The sequence below is a fragment of the Amblyomma americanum genome, chromosome 3 (genome assembly GCF_052857255.1).
Source record: "Amblyomma americanum isolate KBUSLIRL-KWMA chromosome 3, ASM5285725v1, whole genome shotgun sequence".
Classification (NCBI taxonomy): Eukaryota; Metazoa; Arthropoda; class Arachnida; order Ixodida; family Ixodidae; genus Amblyomma; species Amblyomma americanum.
The window spans coordinates 42,313,861-42,337,929 of record NC_135499.1 but is presented as its reverse complement, the minus strand read 5'-3'; the positions used below and the strand labels follow the sequence as shown (position 1 = coordinate 42,337,929).

At 48.8% G+C, this 24,069-nt stretch overlaps 1 protein-coding gene across 6 annotated transcripts in view; it reads right to left on the bottom strand.

The window, feature by feature from the left end:
- faf (ubiquitin carboxyl-terminal hydrolase-like faf) overlaps nt 1-24,069 on the bottom strand; it is a 255,988-nt gene that overhangs the window by 142,607 nt on the left and 89,312 nt on the right. For all 6 annotated transcript variants that reach the window (XM_077657297.1, XM_077657293.1, XM_077657296.1 and 3 more), the window contains 4 exons: nt 23,190-23,330; nt 21,009-21,129; nt 15,833-15,966; nt 9,680-9,831 (listed from right to left, as the gene is read on the bottom strand). In XM_077657297.1, coding sequence (XP_077513423.1) covers nt 9,680-9,831; nt 15,833-15,966; nt 21,009-21,129; nt 23,190-23,330 — 548 coding nt within the window. The remainder of the gene's footprint in view (nt 1-9,679; nt 9,832-15,832; nt 15,967-21,008; nt 21,130-23,189; nt 23,331-24,069) is intronic.

Below are 24,069 nucleotides of genomic sequence, written 5' to 3'. Positions count from 1 at the left end.
AAAGCAACAGTTTGCTGCTTCATGCTTTATTCAGATTAGAGCTCAATTTCAATCATTAATTCCTTTATTTTTCCCTCACTATAGAGTGAATAACGAAACAGAAAACGTAAGCTTTGGCATGATATCAGTTACAGCAAAACAGTTCTTTGTATCTGCACAGTCCGAGATAAGTTAATGAACAGAGAAAATCCTAAAGAAATGCAATCTTTCGATGATTAGAGCTATCCACTCCAAAAAAATAATTCAAATCATCTGCACTTGCTGCATGCTGCCTACAGGCAGCAAAAGAAACTGGCACCACCTGCCGACCGGCATATGATCGAACTGCTGCCTGTCACCCTGTCAACTTCGCACACTGGTACACGAAAGGGTATATCCACGCAGGCTCCAAGTGAGAACTTCATTTTCAAGAGAGAAAACACTCGTTTTAGTAACACTGAGCGACAATACGGTATGACTTCACAAGGACCACTCTTGTTCATGTCTGCTGCTCCCTGTGGAAGCCCCATGCAAGCGATGGCAGCACGGACAGCGCAATGCAATGCAGGCCACGTGCATTTTTTTTTTTTCAGAAATCAGCACACTAACTCAGTAAACAATATTGCAATCTGTTACAGTGGCCAGCTTGTAAGCATGGTATTGCCAGCCTCTGTGCCGCAAATATCTGTCCTGCAAGCAGCGGCTGTGTCGGATTGTGTGGAAAAGTTGATACTGCCCCAAAGTGCCAGCAAATTAGGGTGCCATTTCTAAAGTTAACTGGATGGCACACTTGGCCACTATCATTGCAAGGTAAGGTTTCACATGCTTATAATAAGCAAATGGATTCAAGGTGGAGGTGAAAGCCTTAGTGCATCATCGTGAGCGTTCGATCTGGACGCAGGTTGCGCACTGAGAAATGAAACGAAAATGCGCCTCCGAATATTGTCACTACCCAGACACTAAGTTCGAATACCTCTTGCAAGCTAGCCTCCAATCTGGCTAAGAGACATACGCAATATGGAACCAGAAACTGTGGGACACCACTGGTGTACAATGAACGTTTGCATCACATTTTTAATACAAAAATTGGGTTTTGAGGAAAGGAAATGGCGCAGCAACTATCTGGGTGGACACTCAGCCCCATCTTAAGGGAAGTGGTAAAGTCTGGGAAAGCATAAAATTGAAGTGGCATATGTCGTCGGTTCGAATCCCTGTCACAAGCTAGCCCCCAACTTGACTAGTACATTTAGTCTATATGCAAAGAGAAATCGTATGACCCCATCCAGAATGCTGCTGTACGACGAATAGTTCCTCACAATTTTGGTATGAATGTAGTTGGGAATACTGATCCCACTGAGGTCAGCCAGTTATGAATATATAACACAAATCAAATTTGTATGACTGTCTGAAATTGTGGCACTCTGCTTGCTGTGTGCATCCCATGGCCACTTGATGAGGTCACCCTTCCATCGCTGTGATTTTCTCTACCATCTGCGAGTACACACTAACACATAAAGCTAGTGAGGCTTTTGCCTTAAAAGCACTTTTTTGTACCTTTACTTTCTCTATGCGCCGAGTGCCTGCAGATTTGCTTAAGGGGGACACCCCTCTTAGAACTATTTTCTTTACTTATGGACAGATTTACACCAAACTTTCACTGTTTGCACATTTCCATGTGCTGATTCCAAAACTGCAAACACTTTTCTCCTGCAGTAGATAGCTTTAGATTTATCATGGAAAGTATGCCTTTTGTTTGGAGGAAGCTTGGTTAATAAACATAAGACCTTGAGGAGTACATTTAGATTTATAAATGATCTAGAGTCACCAGGGAGTGCAGTAAAGCATACATGAGCATTCTAGGACGACTTCGACGAAAGTTACAGCTGGTCAAACTTGAGAGAGAAAAAGCTCATTATGATGACTGAGACAAAGGATTTATTTTGAAAATTCTCCTAAGGAAGCAGTTGTTTAAAATTAGCATTACTACACAACCTGTGCATTTATCTTTCTAGCACAAAAAGAATTGTAGTAATAGCTGATATAGAACTGGAGATATCGGTTCTCCAAAATTCTGAATGTGCCAAAAATGCAGTTTTGAGAAATTGGGGAAAAACGTATTGTGGCATATTTTTGCGGTGCCAAGGCTAACTAGAAATGACTGAAGCGTGCTCTGGCTGGTTTCTGATGTAGAAGTACCATTTCCGGTCGGCATTATTGTGCTTGCAACAAGGAAATTGCCGGAGAACAGAAGGCACGGTGTGGAGACTGGAACCCGAGCCGAGTGCCTTTGCACTGTGACCTCCCCGAAGTTGCGGCGTGCGATTGTATCTCACAACGGCACTGTGATCTCAGTCAGCCCCTAACAAATGATACGCGCTCGTTTGCTCATCTTGCCCCTCAAAACATTCAGAAGCAAGTTTATTTCGTCAAGGTTTCCGATAATGAACGTTGCAGGACGCCGTTTCGTGACCGCCACCGGCGCCGCGCTACCAGCGTTACCGGAAAGTTGATCTATCGCGCCGTAGCCGGATGTCCACAAAAACTGCTTAGGTATCGCTTCTTCATCTGCACAATCATGATTCCGCTGTCTGTACACTGTCTGTACACGGCAGGAATTGCCCTGATCACACCTCGCGCATCACCGATTGTAAATAAAGGGATGCGATGATGCAGCGTACCCATATCTCTACCTTTCACTCCCTCGGGATCACTCCTCCCTGTAGCGCTAAGCACCGCCAGTTACGGCGTTATCAGGCCATCGCTGAGAGTTGCCGCTAATCGTAGAAACCAGAATGCGATGATGCAGCGTACCCATATCTCTACCTTTCACTCCCTCGGGATCACTCCTCCCTGTAGCGCTAAGCACCGCCAGTTACGGCGTTATCAGGCCATCGCAGAGAGTCGTCGCTAATTGTAGAAACCAGAATGCGATGATGCAGCGCACCCATATCTCTACCTTTCACTCCCTCGAGATCACTCCTCCCTGTAGCGCTAAGCACCGCCAGTTACGGCGTTATCGGGCCATCGCAGAGAGTCGTCGCTAATTGTAGAAACCAGAATGCGATGATGCAGCGTACCCATATCTCTACCTTTCACTCCCTCGGGATCACTCCTCCCTGTGGCGCTAAGCACCGCCAGTTACGGCGTTATCAGGCCATCGCTGAGAGTTGTCGCTAATTGTAGAAACCAGAATGCGATGATGCAGCATACCCATATCTCTACCTTTCACTCCCTCGGGATCACTCCTCCCTGTAGCGCTAAGCACCGCCAGTTACGGCGTTATCAGGCCATCGCAGAGAGTCGTCGCTAATTGTAGAAACCAGAATGCGATGATGCAGCGTACCCAAATCTCTACCTTTCACTCCCTCGTGATCACTCCTCCCTGTAGCGCTAAGCACCGCCAGTTACGGCGTTATCAGGCCATCGCAGAGAGTCGTCGCTAATTGTAGAAACCAGAATGCGATGATGCAGCGTACCCATATCTGCAGCGTACCCATATCTCTACCTTTCACTCCCTCGGGATCACTCCTCCCTGTAGCGCTAAGCAACGCCAGTTACGGCGTTATCAGGCCATCGCAGAGAGTCGTCGCTAATTGTAGAAACCAGAATGCGATGATGCAGCGTACCCATATCTCTACCTTTCACTCCCTCGGGATCACTCCTCCCTGTAGCGCTAAGCACCGCCAGTTACGGCGTTATCAGGCCATCGCTGAGAGTTGTCGCTAATTGTAGAAACCAGAATGCGATGATGCAGCGTACCCATATCTCTACCTTTCACTCCCTCGGGATCACTCCTCCCTGTAGCGCTAAGCACCGCCAGTTACGGCGTTATCAGGCCATCGCTGAGAGTTGTCGCTAATTGTAGAAACCAGAATGCGATGATGCAGCGTACCCATATCTCTACCTTTCACTCCCTCGGGATCACTCCTCCCTGTAGCGCTAAGCACCGCCAGTTACGGCGTTATCGGGCCATCGCAGAGAGTCGTCGCTAATTGTAGAAACCAGAATGCGATGATGCAGCGTACCCATATCTCTACCTTTCACTCCCTCGAGATCACTCCTCCCTGTAGCGCTAAGCACCGCCAGTTACGGCGTTATCAGGCCATCGCTGAGAGTCGTCGCTAATTGTAGAAACCAGAATGCAATGATGCAGCGTACCCATATCTCTACCTTTCACTCCCTCGAGATCACTCCTCCCTGTAGCGCTAAGCACCGCCAGTTACGGCGTTATCAGGCCATCGCAGAGAGTTGTCGCTAATTGTAGAAACCAGAATGCGATGATGAAGCGTACCCATATCTCTACCTTTCACTCCCTCGGGATCACTCCTCCCTGTAGCGCTAAGCACCGCCAGTTACGGCGTTATCAGGCCATCGCTGAGAGTCGTCGCTAATTGTAGAAACCAGAATGCGATGATGCAGCGTACCCATATCTCTACCTTTCACTCCCTCGAGATCACTCCTCCCTGTAGCGCTAAGCACCGCCAGTTACGGCGTTATCAGGCCATCGCTGAGAGTCGTCGCTAATTGTAGAAACCAGAATGCAATGATGCAGCGTACCCATATCTCTACCTTTCACTCCCTCGGGATCACTCCTCCCTGTAGCGCTAAGCACCGCCAGTTACGGCTTTATCAGGCCATCGCTGAGAGTCGTCGCTAATTGTAGAAACCAGAATGCGATGATGAAGCGTACCCATATCTCTACCTTTCACTCCCTCGGGATCACTCCTCCCTGTAGCGCTAAGCACCGCCAGTTACGGCGTTATCAGGCCATCGCTGAGAGTCGTCGCTAATTGTAGAAACCAGAATGCGATGATGCAGCGTACCCATATCTCTACCTTTCACTCCCTCGGGATCACTCCTCCCTGTAGCGCTAAGCACCGCCAGTTACGGCGTTATCAGGCCATCGCAGAGAGTCGTCGCTAATTGTAGAAACCAGAATGCGATGATGCAGCGTACCCATATCTCTACCTTTCACTCCCTCGGGATCACTCCTCCCTGTAGCGCTAAGCACCGCCAGTTACGGCGTTATCAGGCCATCGCAGAGAGTCGTCGCTAATTGTAGAAACCAGAATGCGATGATGCAGCGCACCCATATCTCTACCTTTCACTCCCTCGAGATCACTCCTCCCTGTAGCGCTAAGCACCGCCAGTTACGGCGTTATCGGGCCATCGCAGAGAGTCGTCGCTAATTGTAGAAACCAGAATGCGATGATGCAGCGTACCCATATCTCTACTTTTCACTCCCTCGAGATCACTCCTCCCTGTAGCGCTAAGCACCGCCAGTTACGGCTTTATCAGGCCATCGCTGAGAGTCGTCGCTAATTGTAGAAACCAGAATGCGATGATGCAGCGTACCCATATCTCTACCTTTCACTCCCTCGGGATCACTCCTCCCTGTAGCGCTAAGCACCGCCAGTTACGGCGTTATCAGGCCATCGCAGAGAGTCGTCGCTAATTGTAGAAACCAGAATGCGATGATGCAGCGTACCCATATCTCTACCTTTCACTCCCTCGGGATCACTCCTCCCTGTAGCGCTAAGCACCGCCAGTTACGGCGTTATCAGGCCATCGCAGAGAGTCGTCGCTAATTGTAGAAACCAGAATGCGATGATGCAGCGCACCCATATCTCTACCTTTCACTCCCTCGAGATCACTCCTCCCTGTAGCGCTAAGCACCGCCAGTTACGGCGTTATCGGGCCATCGCAGAGAGTCGTCGCTAATTGTAGAAACCAGAATGCGATGATGCAGCGTACCCATATCTCTACTTTTCACTCCCTCGAGATCACTCCTCCCTGTAGCGCTAAGCACCGCCAGTTACGGCGTTATCGGGCCATCGCAGAGAGTCGTCGCTAATTGTAGAAACCAGAATGCGATGATGCAGCGTACCCATATCTCTACCTTTCACTCCCTCGAGATCACTCCTCCCTGTAGCGCTAAGCACCGCCAGTTACGGCGTTATCGGGCCATCGCAGAGAGTCGTCGCTAATTGTAGAAACCAGAATGCGATGATGCAGCGTACCCATATCTCTACTTTTCACTCCCTCGAGATCACTCCTCCCTGTAGCGCTAAGCACCGCCAGTTACGGCGTTATCAGGCCATCGCAGAGAGTCGTCGCTAATTGTAGAAACCAGAATGCGATGATGCAGCGTACCCATATCTCTACTTTTCACTCCCTCGAGATCACTCCTCCCTGTAGCGCTAAGCACCGCCAGTTACGGCGTTATCGGGCCATCGCAGAGAGTCGTCGCTAATTGTAGAAACCAGAATGCGATGATGCAGCGTACCCATATCTCTACTTTTCACTCCCTCGAGATCACTCCTCCCTGTAGCGCTAAGCACCGCCAGTTACGGCGTTATCGGGCCATCGCAGAGAGTCGTCGCTAATTGTAGAAACCAGAATGCGATGATGCAGCGTACCCATATCTCTACTTTTCACTCCCTCGAGATCACTCCTCCCTGTAGCGCTAAGCACCGCCAGTTACGGCGTTATCGGGCCATCGCAGAGAGTCGTCGCTAATTGTAGAAACCAGAATGCGATGATGCAGCGTACCCATATCTCTACCTTTCACTCCCTCGGGATCACTCCTCCCTGTAGCGCTAAGCACCGCCAGTTACGGCGTTATCAGGCCATCGCAGAGAGTCGTCGCTAATTGTAGAAACCAGAATGCGAAGATGCAGCGTACCCATATCTCTACCTTTCACTCCCTCGAGATCACTCCTCCCTGTAGCGCTAAGCACCGCCAGTTACGGCGTTATCAGGCCATCGCAGAGCGTTGTCGCTGATTGTAGAAACCAGAATGCGATGATGCAGTGTACCCAGCGCGCTTCGGATCTCTATCTTTCGCTCCCTTTTAGTGCTTTCAGCCTAAGGCTTGCGCAAATCAAAATAGTTTGCACTTAGCGGCCAAAGAACCTCACTTGGCCGCAGCAGAGGGACTGCGCAACTCACTCAAAATGGCGCGAGGCAGCAAGCGGTAGACGCCGCCAGCCAACCAAAAGTTGTCATTTTGGTCACGTGATTTGGAAAACGAATAGCAGTGCACATTTTATTCAATTTTGTTTGCTTATCTATTGCTTCCTGGGCTTGCTCATAGTTGCCAACGGGAATATGTGGACAGCCTGAATCGCGACCTTTCAAACGAAACCAAAGAGGTGCCAGCGGAGCGCATATATCTCGAACTGCGGGCGATCAAAATTTAGTGCGATTAGACCTCAATTTAAAGGGCCGTGCGCACAGTTTCACATCTTTGGAACGCTATAACGAATGAATTAGGCAGTATTTTTCAACGAAAATTCGTAGATAACTGCGCAATGACCTCAGGATCGCGAAAATGAAAAGATAAAAAATCCGACTTTTTGACCAATTTTCAGCCGCAGAGTGCCGTGTCCCCTTAAGCAAATTCAGGTGCCCAATTTAGGACAAATACCGTATAAACGCGTGTGAGGGCCGCACCCCGTATTCCCAAAGGAAATATTTGAAAAAAAAAAAAAAATCCGTGTAAGGGCCGCACCCAAACTTTCCAGGAAGCACGCAAGAATAGCCTTCGAAATACATGCGCACAGGAGCGTCGAGGTGCCGCCCATGGATGGCGCCCGAAGCCGCGGGTCATCATCATCATCTTTTCTTCTGCCGCGAGCTTCTGCTACTGTACTTCCGCTATCCGTATCGGCATCGGTATCGCCAGGTCTAACTTTGTTCTGTTCTGGCTGTCAAAGCATGCGTTTTTTGGTGGTTGTGTTAGCGTGGTCGTTCGACATAGTTGTTGCTCTCGTGCACTGTCGTTCACTTTTTCATGAACTGCCTCCGAGCATTGTCACTGTTGCACGATGGGCAAGCACCTCAACAGCTACACGGCGGGCTTTAAACTGAAAGTAGTGGAGTTCGCTCTCGAACACGGCAAGCGTGCCGCGGGCAGAAAATTTGACATGGACGAGAAGTGTGTCCAACGGTGGTGCGGACAAAGGGATGCGTTGAAGAATACCAGCTCCAAAAAGCGCGCTTTCCGAGGCAAGCCATGCAAATTTCCTGAGCTAGAAGAAGAGCTGCTATGCTATTCAATGGAAGTGCGGAACAACGGCTATGCGTTGACAACGGACATGCTGCGCGTGAGGGCACAAGCCTTGGCGCGTGCTAAAAGCATACCGCACGAGGACTTCAAGGCTAGTGCCGGCTGGGTACGAAGATTTCTGAAGAGGAAGGGCCTATCATTTTGGCGAAGGACCACGCTGTGCCAGCGGCTGCCCCCCCGACTACACCGAAAAGGTGCTCAGCTTTCAGAAGTATGTCATCGGTCTGCATCGTGAGCACAACAATATATTTTCGCAGATAGCGAACGCCGACCAGACCCCCGTGTGGTTCGACTGTCCCGAGAGCTGCACAGTTGAACTGAAAGGAAAGAAGAGTGTTTTCGTGCGGACAACTGGCGCAGAGCGCCAACGGTGTACCGTTATGCTGTGCGTCGCCGCGGACGGGCGGAAGCTGCCTCCCATGTCATCCTGAAAAGAAAAACGATTCCTAAAGGCGTTTTCCCCAAGGGAATTGTAGTTCGCGCCCAAGAAAAGGGCTGGATGGACGATGAGCTTGTGCTCGACTGGGTAAAAAGCGTCTGGGAGAAGCGCCGAGGCACCATGCTGGCCCGACGATCGCTCCTCGCCTTGGACAGCTTCCGCGGTCACTTGACGGATAGGGTTAAGGACCGCCTGCCCGGTATCCGCACAGACATGGCCGTGATACCGGGCGGCCTCACCGGCATGCTGCAACCCCTGGATGTAAGCGTCAATCGGCCTTTTAAGGTTGAATTTTGAAGGCAGTATTCGGAATGGATGGCCAATGGCAATCCCGACGAGACGCCGACAGGGCGGCTTAAGAGGGCACCACTCGCGACTGTGCTTGGATGGATTTTGTGCGCGTGAAATTCCGTGTCGACCGACATTGTAACCCGGAGTTTCAAAGTGACCGGAATTTCAAACAGGTTAGACGGGACCGAAGACTACTTTCTGTAGGCTGGACATTTACCTGAACACAGCACCAGCTCGGAGTCTGAAGGCTCCGTGAGTGATGCCTGAACGGTAAATAAATGCCGCGCATTCCAGATTGGTTTGCTTTCACTTGAAAAAAAAATTTTTTTTTCGAAAATCGCGTGTATGGGCCGCACCCCGAAATTTGCCCCCCGAATCTGGGAAAAAAAGTGTGGCCCTTCCACGCGTTTATACGGTATACAATATAATACCCTAGCCTTTGCTTTAAACTTTACTTCGCTACAGTGAGGCGTAACTAACACAAACTACCAGTGAACAAACTACAAACCTCACTATAGGTGTTTTTTTTTTTTAGCAATAGTTGTCAGGCCAGTTGATTATTGTTTTGTAAATCCTTAAGAAAATGCACAAATAAATGGCAGAAAGAAAGACCCACAGACAGGGCAAGCAAGTTTTTGTTTTTCTTTCTTCAATACAACATCTATCTTTGTAAAACATATTCAAGACCCTGCATGTAAAACGGAACACAAGTGCAAATGCAGTTTTAAAACACTCCCTGAAACAAGCGCCTCTGAAAACGCACACCCAGAACCAAGTCATTTTTTGAAATAAAGGCTGAGTTCTGGTACAAACTCTCATCTCCCGCCTTGTCTTAGCCCCACACGTCGATTCCCAAGAGTGACAGGTAGAGAGGGGGGGGGAGAAGAGAGGGTGCGCACCCGCGGCTGGTGGGGTCGAAGCAGCAGCTGTCCTGGCGGCCAAGCATGCGCAGCACCACAGCCACGCCCCCGCTTCGCACGAATCCCGCCTGGAATTCCTGGGCTTCCTTTGAGAATGGCGACAGCGCGGGGAGCAGCAACGAGTATGCCACCTGCACAGCCACCAAGTGCCCCATCGCTGCCACAGCTGCCATCATGCAGAGCGCCCCCTCCCGGCACCAGCAGGCATGCCGACAAAGACGAGGGGGAAGAGGCCCAACAGCAGCCAGTGGCATCAGATAAACAAGCTCCTCGCACTCTGTGGCAACATTAATAACAACTGAGTGTAATTAACAATGCCTTCATGCCACTAAATACGTTCATTGCCCCTTTTGTGAGTGTGTGAGAACAGGGGGGTGGAATGCAAGCCATGTGCTAAACTTCCGCCTACACCAAGCAGTGAAGTTTTCCTCTCCAACACGTCCTTGCCGCGCACAATAACAGGCAGCCCACAGTGCCAACTGGTTAGCTTCAGTAATTGGCCAGACCCAACTAACATGAAGAATGAAGCCCAAACTTCCATGGTCACAAACAGTAGCAGACTGAACTGAAAGGGCATGAACATCACTTATTTTCACAGGTGACTGAGCTTTGAATGCCTTCACTGTTTCAACGTCTTAGTGCAATTATAAATCCCAGTAATCAGCTTCAACGAGACCTCGTCACAAGCTCCAGTGAAACTCCCACCACTTCTGGCCCCACAAGAGACTCTTGCCGAGCTAACGAATGCACTTTTTTCCCAAAAGGATACAGTAAAACCTCACTGATGCATTCCAGGTTCATATGATCTCCCAGTTCACACACTCAACATCACACGCACTACAGTCGAACCCGGATATATCGAATTCGACGGGGATCGGAAAATAGTTCGATATAGCGAAAATTCGATATACAGATATAGGCCAAAAAAGCACTCGCAATCATAAAAAATTGTGGCTTACCAATTAGAACAGCCGCGAATCACATAGCATGTGCACACAATATGAAAGCGCTTTATTTCACGGAAAAAAAATCCCTAATTTTGGGCTGCTTTTTCCTCTGGGAAATGAAGTTTAAGACACTAGTTTCAATCTTCTCGAGACTGTCTAGGTGCGAGAGCCCAGTGCCTTCCATTTCGCCGCAACAGCGCCGAATCAGGCTGAACGCTGACGCCAGTTCAGTGGCTGTGCACGGACGCGTTTCTTCGAAAACACAGTTTCCCTCGTTGTCGCTGGAATCTCTGTCTTGAACGCCAGCTATTCCGGCCACAATGTCCTCATCAGCGAGGTCGGCTACCGCTTGAACTTCGCTGTCAGCGTTAATGAAGTCATCAACAGTAACTTCGGGCGGGTCGGTGCCGGAAAAATTGGACAAGTCGCGGAACGCGTCCTCCAAGCACTCATCGTCATCTAAAGCTTCCCGACATTCATCTCTGGCCACTTCAAGGCCTGCCTTGCCAAAACAGTTGGCTACTGTGGCCTGCTTCACGTCGCCCCAAGCGCCGGTAATCATCTGGATCGCGCCAAGCAGGTCAATCTTGAGATCGGTTCCCATGCGGAGGTTTATGAGGAGCCGTTGAATAAGTCGCTTCCGATAGCCTACCTTGAATGCCTTTATGATACCCTGGTCGAGGGGCTGCAGTCTCGCTGTGGTGTTCGGCGGGAGAAACTTCAATTCGATGTGCTGCAGCTTGCAAGTTGTTTGATGGGCCGAACAGTTGTCTACCAGAAGGCAAACTCGGCGGCCCGACTTGCCCAACTCAGCGTCCCAAGCCTGCAGCCATTCAACAAAAAGTTGACGTGTCATCCAGGCCTTCCTATTACAGCCGTAGCGGATGGGAAGCTGTTTACAGTTATTGAAGCAGCGCGGTGACTTGCTCTTCCCGATCACGAATGGCCGTAGCTTGCACGAGCCGTCCATGTTGGCTGCAAGCAGCACCGACACACGCACTTTGCTCATTTTACCACCGTGGCATGTGGTTCCACGAAGAGCGAGTGTCTTATTCGGCAACATTTGCCAAAAGAGACCAGTTTTGTCTGCATTGAAGATTTCTGCAGGCGAAAACTTCTCGGTGATCTTCGGCCACTCCTCAGAAAGCCACTGCTGCATCTCCTGGCTGCTGACAGCCCCACTTTCGCCTGAAATGGCCTTTCCTATAATGCCGTGGCGGTTTTTAAACCGTTGCAGCCATCCAGTGCCACCGCAAAAGTTCTCTTCGCCACGAGCCGTAGCAAACCAATTGGCCTTTTCGATTAAGGTCGGGCCATCCACGGGAATATTTTTCGCTCGGATTTCAAGAAACCCCGTGTGGAGTGCCTTCTCCACTTTGTCAAAAGCAGCAGGGCGCACACGACACGCTCCCGAGCGACTTTCCTCACCTGCTTTAAGCTTGATGTCCTGCTTGTTTTTTAACAACGTACTTAAAGTATTCCGCGGAATGCTGAATGCGTCTGCCACGGAGGACTTCTTTTCTCCATTCTCGACACGCCGGATTACTTCAAGCTTTCTTGCAAAGTCCAGATTCTTCCTCTTTTTTATGTCCACGGATGCTATAGCTCACCAGATGACTGCAATCACACACGCTACACACGGCACGTTGAAACAGAGGTGCGCACAGCAACACGCACGATGTGCAGATGGAGCAGTCCGAGCGAAGCCTGTTCGAGCGACAGTCAACGGGGCTGCGAAGGAACGACAAAGGGAAAAGAAAGAAGAGAGCGGGGAAAAAGACCGGCGGAATATGCCGTCGAAGGCGCTATGTTCGTTTTTTGAGCCCTCTCTGGCTCTCTCGTCTCCCCTGGCCCACGAGCGCCACGAGCGACCGTGCCGACCCTTCACTCTCTCTCTCTCCCTTTTCCCAGGAAGCGTGGCTTGGAAATGTCGCCGCGTCTCCATGCCGCGCACTCTCTTCGATCAGCTCCAATGCCCTTACCCAATGCATACGCCGGGGGTAGAGCGACGGCCGCGCATGCGCAGAGGAGGAGCCTGCTGACTGACTATGCGGAAAAGTTTACCTCTGAGGGCCGGACACGAATGTCTTTGGGAAAAGCGCACCTTCCAGGGGCGCGGCGCAGCGCGCCGTTCGATATATCGAATGTCCAACGAAAATGGAATTCGATATACTACGCAATTGTCCTATACTTTTACATAGTATTTTCAAGGGGGTAATCTGTGTGTTCGATATAGCCAATAATTCGAAATATGCGGGTTCGATATATCCAAGTTCGACTGTATAAACATTTTATAGAGTTACAGTATTTTGCTTCCAATTAACATGTTCCCAGATAACACGATTTCTTGGCTATAATGCTCAATATTTCAACCAATCCTGGTTGGATGATAAGCTTAGTGACGAACTGAACCCACACGAAAATGCAAGTGGGCAAAGCCTAAAGGAGAACGGGCGCACGCACACCACGAAGACTTCTCTGCAGTGCCTTGTTGCAAAGGGGCGAAGCTTAAGTAGTGCATTTACATAGGAGCAGCCGATCCTGCGAGAAACAGCATGAAGAGGAGAACTGCAGTGGCCTCCTTGAAGAGCCTTAGGGGGCGAAGCATCTAAGGGCAATGTGGATGCGCTTACACACGAGCCGGCTGGGCCTGGCGACCACAAAGAACACTGCAGCTTCCCCGCAGTGCATTCATGCAAGGGGTCAAAACATCCATAAATAAGGAAGAGACTGCTAATTTTGCCATTGCTGTAAGTGGACCAGATGTGTCGTAAAGTTGTTTCCACACCAAGAGCAATTCAAATGTAGACTCAATACTGTCAGCGTTAAAGGAGCTGCCCAGACCTTCGTCTCTAGTCTTGAGAGCCACTAGGAAAGCAAACTTTATATGCTCTTGGGGCTAAGTGTGCGGTGTGGAAGCACAAAGGAGAAGGTGGCTATGGGTATAGAAAGGAGGCTAAGTTTGCTAGGCAACAGAAAGCACTGAAAGAGTTGGGTGGGATACGGAAAGCAAAGAAGGGCAAATGGGCGCAGGACTGGTCAGCTCGAAACAACAAGTAGCGGGGACACAAGGGTGATGACGGCTGCCAATGTATGGAAGGCTGCATGCATTAAAGTGTCGGAGGCTTGGCTTCGCTTTAAGTGCTGCCTCGATGTATCCACTGTTTCCAAATTTTACCGTGCTTTCTGTGTTGTTGTTTTCTTGTACACAGAACCTTGTTTCCATAATTTTATGTACAGTCTGTGTTGTTGTTTTTTTTGTGTGTGGAACCTCAGCTATTGTGGGCCCAGCATAGTCTTGAGATTACATTATTATCATAGTAAAACAGTCGAATCCCACTTCAACAGAATTCTCGAGATCCACGAATAAGTTCTTTGAAGCAGAAGCTTCATTGTCGTGAAATCAGGCCAGAACATTGACAGATTGGAGTGCACAGTCCAATTTTTTTTATAGTCCACATTTATTTTTCAAAAATCCGTCAACTTCGGTCTTTTGCCGCTTTAAAATCGGTGCCATGGCACAATTTTCTTCGTACTTGCAAAATCTCTGACAATGGTTGTGTTCGCGTAATAAATGCACCTGCTACATTTGCTGTCAAAACTATTTTCTCTGCACATTTTAAAATCGTCCCTGCTTTCATCGAGCGAGAACCGTACCGAGACCACGCTGCCTGGAGGCATTTCAGCATGAACTAGGTGCGTGCGCACCCCCGTCACTGTGCATTGAGTAGCTGTCACATGCACCACGAAATCAAAGCTTTAGATGACATGCCAGAAATGCGGTTGCTCCAATTCTTCAAAGACGTTTAGCGATAAACTGGTGGAGCATCACGAGTTTCCGCCTAGAACCACCGCCACACACAGTGCCCGTACTAGGTCAGCGCCCACCAGACAGAAAAAAAAAAATAGGTAAAACGTTACCACAATGCTCGCCTGTGGTGCAAAAGGCAGACCAGAGTGTACCCTGGCTGGCTGCAGGCATCTAGCTACGACATGCCGCCTGCCAGCCGGCATGTCGGCTGACAGCAGATCGCTGTGCACCACTTGCTCGGTTGCTAGGCACAACATGCTCTGCAATGAAGCTTCGAAAAAGGCGCTTTAGAACTAGCCACCACTTTTCATAAAACATTTAACGTTGTCGCCAGTTTCCATTGACACAATAGCTTCACACTGAAGCGAATGCTTCCGTTATGTCTTGTTCAGTGAAACGAGCGAAAAAGTCGAAAACTGCCTTGAACCAACAACTGCTGTTCGCAAGTGAAGAGTAGAGAAAACCGCCACAAGCAGCCATGCGCAGCATCACACCTTTATGCGCACATTTTTGCATATTACTTCCAATTCCTCGGGGAGTATCAGCTGCGCTATTGAGAGTTCAAATTGTATTTGGCAGCTGTTTTTGGTGAAACCCAACAAGATATACGCATATGTGGATGCCCCAAGAAAAAGCATAAAAAATCAGCCGCTCACTCGGAAAATTTTGTTGAAGCGGAACCTTGCTCCAAAAACTCTTCACTGTGGGGAAAAATTATTGCATAGCCTTGTATAGTTTGTTGTTGTGGCATTCGTTGTAGCGGGGTTTGGCTGTATTTCTTATAAAATTCTCCCAAATTCTGAAACCTCCTCTCACATTATAACTGTGCAAATACGGTAAAAAAGTAATTTTTCTATCACAGTGCTGTTTCTACTAATGTCCATTACAATTCGAAAAAAAAAAAAGAGGAGGACATGGCTGCTAACCCACAACTGCGTGAAAAACGCTAAGCCCTGCGATTTTTCGCGGAAATGTGAGAAACTAGGGGCCTTGCCAATCAGCACAGCTTGACCTAGACTATTACCCTTTAGGGTCCCTTTAAAATGCACTGATGCGAGTGCATGTACACATCACTTACACCGAAATGCCTCCCAGCAGTATGGTCTCAGCATAAACACTCACTCACTCACAAACACTCAAATGGGGGTGTCTTTATTAAAAAAATAGAGAAAATACGTCAAGAGCCCAAATGGTGGATGTGCTCATTATGCAAGTGTCAATTATTTGAGCAACACAGTACAGCCGACACCAGCACCTAGCATTAGTATTACATGAGGATTTACATGAATTACAGGATTACACTGGGATCTGATGGGGATATACCATGGAGACTGCTCAAGAAGAAACGGGCAGCCAGAAAAAAACAGTTCGTACCTCCAGATGGTACAGCAGCTCGGTCGGTGAGAGAGACTGGAAAAGGCCCTCTAAGGCAGCCCCCGTTGGATCACCCTCCCCCTGGTGGGCACTCATCTCACACAGCTCCCGCAACCGCTCCACTGTCTTCACATCTGCGCAGCATGCACAGGGAGGAGGAGACAGCAATAGCAACCACATGTTAGGAAAACACTGAAAATTGCTAAAATAGGCACATGCAGAAATGCCACATGGCAGTCAGCTAGCCTGCAGTAGCGTCCGGTTAACTGGTGCTCAAGGCAAAAACATCACATGAACAGAATGAGCAGCGAAGAGCAGCAGCTGCCACATACATAACCTCATTTTTCAGTCAACATAACAGTACAGCTAGCAGAACACAACAAGCAATGAAAACATCGAAACTGACAGCACATACTGCATGATGCAAAAGCAAGGCACAGTGTATGTGAAAAATATTCCCAGGGCTGGAAAGTTGCCTTCATGAGGTATTTCCATCTGTGAGAAGTGCTAGCTAATGATAAGACTTATGAAGAGATGAAAGATGGAACCTTCACCAATTTATATTTCATTTACAATACTATAAGATCTACGAGGCTGTTAGAGAGGGGGAAAGTGCAGGGTCATAAAAGGTACATTATTTAGGAAAACAAAATTTATTTGTTTTTTAGAGCGATTTACAGATTTGGTGCAGTCAGTTACAGGCAGATCAAGATTGTTCCACTCAATAACGGTCTGCAGAAGAAACGAGAATTTAAGTACTTCAATTCATGATGTTTTGGGGGAGAGAGGAGTAGCAATGTCAAGCTCCTGGGGGCGAGGCTTGGGCATAAGACAGAGGAGCCATGATGGCATCAGGATGCAGATGCGATAGGTGGCGAGCGCAGTGGGAAAGCCCAACAGGCAGTGGAGCGAAGATGCTTGAAGTATGCATACGGTAAAAGCTTGTCAATTCAAACTTCAAGTGACTGGAGGAAATGTCTATCATCTAAAGTTTCAATTATCAAATGGTCGCAAAAAAAGAACACACAACAACCCCTTGCATCACAGTAAATTTATCTGGTGAAAGAGAGCACATTGATCTTCTACTTTTGAGACCAGAAGTGCGTGACAGTGATTTTCACATTTTCAGCATTGCTCTTTCGTGTGCACACTGTCAGGAGCATGGAAGCAGAACAGCCACAAAATGAAAAGGGCCGCTACAGCATCCTTCAAGGTGCGACAGGGTAGTGTCGTGAGCAATCTTCACCGCACTAAGCGCAAATGGCATTTGACAAGCGCTCAGCTTCGATGCATTAGAAGAATCACGCAGATAGAGGTGAGAGAAACGCCAATAAGCGCTCTAAGCAGTGCACAGCTGAACTCTGTTAGCTAGAGCCGTCCAATAAGCAAGCGTCCGATACAATAGACTTACATGGGTGTTGGCCAGGACCACACCTGCTGTTCCAAGTATCCGGATTTCCGAATTAACAGCAGCTGAATTAACGAGCTCTCACTGTAACTGTTTTGTGCTGTGAAAATTGCATATACAGTAAAACCTCGTTAATTCGAACTCTGTTTATTCGAAATCCCACGTAATTCGAAGGTTTTCGGCGGTCCCAACAGTTTGCATGCAAATTTTGCCGGATAATTTGAACAGCCAGCGCGCCCTCATCCGGATAATACGTCAATTTAAGCCATGGCCTCCGTGATTTTTCAATAGTGCCAGTCTCTGAGGCCAGTATAGTTGCCGGAGTGGAAGCCAGGCGGCACTTTAAATCAACTTCCTGTTTCCGGTGGTTTGTTGTGCCTCGGTGATCTGCACCGGTTTTGGAGGCTAGCTTTAGTTGACAAAGCAACAAGCAGGTGCCACTAGGTCAAAATTTTTCTGGTTCCGTTTCCGTTTTTGTTGTTTGTCAAGGTTTGTCTCGCTTGTGGCAGGCACTACTCGTTGTTCTTTATTGTTCGGTGCCGCGACCAGGCGAGTACTGTGCTCTGCTAGTTCTTGACCACGTGCGCGGTGTTGGTGTTAAGAAAATGCCGAAGTACAGAACTCTGACTCTCTGCCAGAAAGTGTGCCTAATTGAGGAGGCTGAAAAATGGACGAGCTCCAAAACGCAGTTGGCGGAAAAGCACAAGGTGCCTTTATCGACCCTTTCGACTATATTGAAAAATAAGACGAAGATCCTCGAGGCCTACGGGAAGACGCATTCGACGAAGCGGACAAGGATTCGTTTTCCTACGTATCCGGACGTTGAAGACGCCTTGATAAAGTGGCTTCAGCATGCAAATGCAGCACACCTGCCTGTGAACGGCACGCTGCTGCGCGAAAAGGCCGATGAGCTTGCACTGCGGCTGGGCCATGAAGCATTTAAGTGCAGCAACGGCTGGTTGTCCAGATTTAAAGACCTCAATAACCTCAAATTCGTGACAGTGTGCGGCGAAAGCGGGAGCGTCGACCCAAATGTTGTCGAGAATTGGAAAAGGCATACATTGGCTCCGCTGCTTCAGCAGTACGCGGAGGACGATGTTTACAACATGGACGAGGCCGCATTGTTCTACAAAATGCTGCCTACGAAGACGTTTGCCCCAAAGGATGCGGTAGTCACGGGAAAAAAACAAACCAAGGACAGAATAACCATTCTGTTTGGTGCGAATATGTCCGGCAGTCACAAACTGCCGCTGCTGATCATAGGAAAAGTGGAGAAGCCTCGGTGCTTCAAGAACGCACGACTTCCGCCTAAAGATGACGTGCTGTACAGAAGCAAAAAAAAGGCTTGGATGATGGCAGCGCTGTTCGAGGAGTACGTGAGGCACCTTGACCGTAAGTTTGCTGCCGCGGGACGAAAAGTTGTTTTTGTTGTTGACAACTGCCCAGCCCACGCCGACATCCAGAACTTGACAGCAGTTAGGCTTGTCTTCCTGCCGCCGAATGTTACAGCTGTGTCGCAGCCTATGGACCAAGGCGTTATTCTGCAAGCGAGGAAGATTTATCGCTGCCATTTACTTAAAAGGATCTTGTTGTGCTACGACAACGGTAAGCAATATTCCGTGGACCTACTGGGTGCCATTTCCCTAATCGTGTACACCTGGAAGCAGGTGGAGGGAGATATGATCAGGCGTTGCTTTATGCACGCCGGTTTTTCCAAGCAACAAGATGTCAGTCCCGAGGATGCATCTGATGCCAGCTGCACACTGGATGATGAAGGAGAGTTATTGTGTGCGCGCATGACCGACTTCGACGAAGAAAGCGGCGACAGGAGCAACGGATTGACCTTTGCGGACTATTTGAGCGCCGAACTTGATGTTCAAACGTCTTATGCCGACTTGGAAGGAGAAATATGTGACAACGGGCCTTCCAGCGAAGTTGATGGCGATGTTGAGCCCGCCTGAGCACCAGCTTTAGCTGCAGTCGTCAAGTCGCTGAACGTTGTGCGCAGTTTTGTGGAGTGTAGCGGCGGTAACAGCGAATTGCTGCGCACTGTAAGCAGACTGGAGGACGCAGCCTACGGTGCGGCCAACTACCGCGCCAAGCAGTCGCGCATCGATGACTACTTCAAGTGACCGTTTTTCAGGCGAAATAAAGGTGCAGTGTTCATACAGCCACGGTTCGTACGTTTATTTCTCGTTTTTCGTCCATTTTTGATAATTCGAAAACCCGGTTAATTCGTTGATTTTTCGCGGTCCGACGGACTTAGAATTAACGAGGTTCCACTGTATTACTAGAATAAACAAATTCCATCCATAGGCCTGATAGGCTTTTGATGTGCATGGCATAACAGCAAAAGAGTGACTGGTGTGGGTGGATATTGTAACGGCTAAAGAGGACGAAGAGGCCGCACTACAGGAAAGGCATGAAAACGAAGCGCATGAATGCAAGAACGTGAAACAGAAGGACTGTTAGTCGGCGGTTTGCCGGAGAATCATGAGTTCATGTCCTCCTGCACCATCCCACACCATAACACGCATCGGCAGTGATGCACAGCATCAACGTGCACCGTTGCAGTTATGCACCGGTTGTATGCACCAAAGATGCTTTTTGCGCCTTTAAAATCAACAGTGCTATTTTCTGGTATACCGAACTAGACAGGCGTCTGATCTACATTCCCTATCTGAGGCCGTGCTCCCTTCGAAGGCTGTTAACAAAACAGTGGAACTTAAACGGTTTGTCCTCGTATTCATTGCGTAGCTTTTGGCACAATGAAGTCCTGCACCGAATGGAGAGCGCGTGCCGGTTCATAAAGCGCTGAAGCCATCCCCTACTTGCTTTGAAATTCGCAAGCGGAATGCCCATGTCATGAGCAATGGCAACGGCTTTCACGAGGATCATCTCCGTCGACACTGCATAGTCATTTTTTCTCGTCATTGTGACGTACTCCACAAGTTCCTTTTTAAGCTCTGGAAACTTGCACTGCTTCCTGCGGAATGCTTTCCGGTTGTGGTTCGTACCAGTGAGCTGTTCTTCCTGGTTGCAGTACCAACGCACACACTTCTCATTGATGTTGAACTTGCTTTCAGCCGCCCGCTTGCAGTGTTCTTCGGCGTAAACGATGACTTTCAGCTTGAAGGCCATGGTGCACGAAATCAAATCTCTGCTTATCGTCACCAAGCGGCAAACATAGGCCACGATCCACTGAACAGCGCTGCACACAGCAGCCACAACCAAACCAACATACTGCCCAAAACCGCAGCCCCAACAAAGAAAAATGGCTCCCAGAGCGAAACGGTTGCAAAAACAAGACCGCATCCCCATGTGATCTCAAAGCACTGATGATGATAGGGGGTTGAAAGCATCTAGTAGCGACTCGTGAAGCTTAACTTTTGCTGGGCCCGAATTTTCACGTTTGGCGGCCAAAATAATTTTTTTTTTTTTTCAAAATTTCAGCTCCAAAGCTGGGGGTGTGGCCCTTACATGAGTACATGCAGTAAATGCTAGAACATATTCTAACGTACGCTAATAAGACATTCATGAAAAACTCTGAACATTTAGATGCATAAATACTGCCCGAAATATAACGGCAGCCGGAGTCCTGTGGCAGCTCGATGCACTTCTGCAAACGGTGGTGCCTCAAGCAGCTGGCGCTGACCCTATATGCAACTCCAGCGGGAGTTTCGTGACCAGGAAAACATTGCAGGACTCTGGCCCTGCTTTCAATCGGTTACCATGGGTCAATGTGGCACACCAGCCACTCACACTTACCTGCGGGCAATATCTTGAGGAGTCCCAGAGCACTGTCTCTCAGCTCGGGCATGGGCAGTGCACTGCCCAGGTCAGCAAGCTTGAATAGAAACTGGCTGTACCGGTGCTGCTTTGACATCAGCTGCAAAGCAGTACCACACTGGTCACTAACTGCAGCACAGGCACCACTACTGGCAAAGAACAGAGGTGGTAAGGTGGCCTGAGGCACGATTTACATAGTGCACGACTATGTGCCAGCAATCTTTTCACAAGGCCTGTTTGTGGCATAGTTTGCCCAAGAGCACGAGAAAACTCAATCTAAACGATCATACCACCGCAAAACACAGGCAGGGCACACGAGATGAGACGGTCGGATTCAGGGTGTAAAGGGTTGGTAACACCATCTTTCAGAAGCTTATAAATGCGATAGCATTTAGGTTGCCATCTCACAAAAATTTCCAGGTTCTCTGTTACGAAATCCCCAATTGGTCGAGAGGGTCGTAACGTCATCAGCCCCACCAAATTTGAAAATCGAAGGACCAGAATGTTCCAGTGCCTTCCATTGGACTATCATATGGGATTATGCTAACCCCACCCATTAATCGACCTTGATCCACCTTAATCAACCTTAATCCCACAGGCTTCACTGCAAAACAGCGAACAGCTCGTGACGAGCGCGGCGCGGAGTATTGGCGCGCCTGAAGAATGGAAATACCACATGGATGGAAACGAGTGAAGTGTGCATTGGAGACGGAGCGGCAAGACTCCTTCGAAAAACAAGCAAAAAACTGGAGCGAACACACAAGCTCCACTTTAAGGGTGTGACGCAATAGACTAATGGGTAAATTCCTTATATACATTATGTATTGCACGTTATGACTTTACAAGTTTTTTATGACGCGTTCACATACCCTGAAAACCTGCATATAATTCGAGGTTTTTTTTTTTTTTTTCAGATTTTTAGCACGTCACATTTCCACCTCGTATTATATGCGGATCCGAACAATTTTCGGCCAAAATCTGCAGTCCCGGTTTCATCAGCATCGAGTGCGATCACCATCATGGGTCCAGCGAAAGGAGGTGCTATCTAGCGGCAGCGTAGGTCCGCAGTTTCGATTTCCACGCAATTTCCCTACGCTGACCAGAGCGATCGCACCTCGCGTGGTATGGGGACCGTGAAAGAAGCACACAGCTGCTTTTAAAAGAAAAGCAGTCGTTGTTGCCGAAAGCATCAGCACTGTGTCAAGCATTGCTACATCTTCTGGATGAGGCACGGAGAACCTGCTTGGGCCAGCATTCCCTAGGAGCTCGCCGGTTATCTCATAAAAATGCGGGATATCGAACGTGGTCAACGGTGCCAAAGATGTGTTTCTATGGAAAGATAACTCTGACAGAAGATTCTTGGAAGACAGTACACATGACAACGACAATCACTAAAGCTCCGATTACCGACATTTCCAAAGAGTGCGCACTAGCGCCTATGCCGCCAACTGCAGTCTGCATGTGCTCGTGGCACATAACGTAAGTAGGCTCAAGCGCAGCGCCTCTATACCTGCTGTTTGCGTTACACGCGCGTCGTATCCAGTGGGCGGGCGCACCTAGTCGGAGGGCATTCGGACTTCCGGAATGTCTTTGCTCTGACTGCCCTTTCTTACTCTCATTATAAGCGGATGAAAACTTTTCCGTTTTTGCTATCCCCAAAATACACCTCGTATTATATGCAGGTCCGTGTATGATACGTGGGTTTTTATGGTAATTTTTGCGTAATCTACACGCCCCCTTTCTGAAGCCTTAATTAAAAGAAAAAAGTGTGCGCAAATTACACGAGTAATTACAGCACATGGAGCTGCACGGTTGCTTCTCTGCCCAACTAGTGGTTTTGTCTGTCAATCTGCTACTCTGTTCACTTCTCTGCAAAAGCATTGTCAAAGTGAACAGCAGCATCTAAAGTGATTGGAGAGAATCCAGGCAATTGCCAATGCAAAAGTACTTCTCAAGAAATATATATAACAATATGCTACTTTGTGTTTGCTATTTAGGACTGAATAGTGCAGTAGTTTGGACACAAACTTTTTACACCTTTCAGCCAAACATGAAAAACTAAGTAAGGCACAGCGCAGCCGGAAGGAGAGATTCCACCTTCCCGCCCTGCTTTCAATGCCAGCTCCACAATCCTCGGAGAGAGCAGAAATGGCCACTGACCACTCCAGGCAGGCAGGCCTCAGCATCTGCGGCATGTGGTCCGTCGTACTGGTGCTGCGGTGAGCCCACAGAGCTGTCGGAGCTGGATTCTGGGGATGAGGGCAGCTGGGCGTTCAGCTGGCTCAGCTTTGCTGACAGCACCTGCACACCACCGACGCAGCATTTGCACCAAATTAACCCCTTTGCGCATGCCAACCTGCAACAATGGTCATGCACAATGCAGAGTGTATAACACAGGGTGTACAGGTGGTGCACAAGGGGAAGAGCCAAAAAAAATTTGCTGTTGTTTAACTACTGCTGATCCTAGTTAGAGACCGAAAGCTGTGGTGTATCGGGCAACTAGATGTGGCCTGGCGTCTTTTAACGTTGAGTGCGTTCCAGACACTAGATAGGCAGTGTGCCCACCCTGCCACCCTGACAGGTGGCTTGGTTTATGGTTTATGGGGGTTTAATGTCCAAAAGCGACTCAGGCTATGAGGGAAATTGACAGGTGGCAGTTAAATTAATGGTTGATCACGAGAGGTTGCTCACCTAATGAACACTGAGGACTATTGATGCAGTGCCGCGTGCCTGCCACAACGTTGTCAGCCTCGGCCTATAGCTCCAATGCCGCATTTGTGCAGCAATGCTGTCAGTCTGAACGCATGCAGCGCACATCTGTCACTACTTCCCCCCATAGCTTGAAGCACGACTGAGGTGTCCGCTGTTCCAGGGGCCAGTTATGCACCTTTCCTTTGCTTTCGAAGCTCCCGCACTTCATCGGTTTCAGCAAAGCGCCAGAGCGGCAGAAGGTCGCTGAAGGTCAAAGTGACGGAGTCTGCGAAACTCGCGGAACATGGCATAGTAAAGCTTTCGCTTTAAAATGGAGGCAGATAAAATG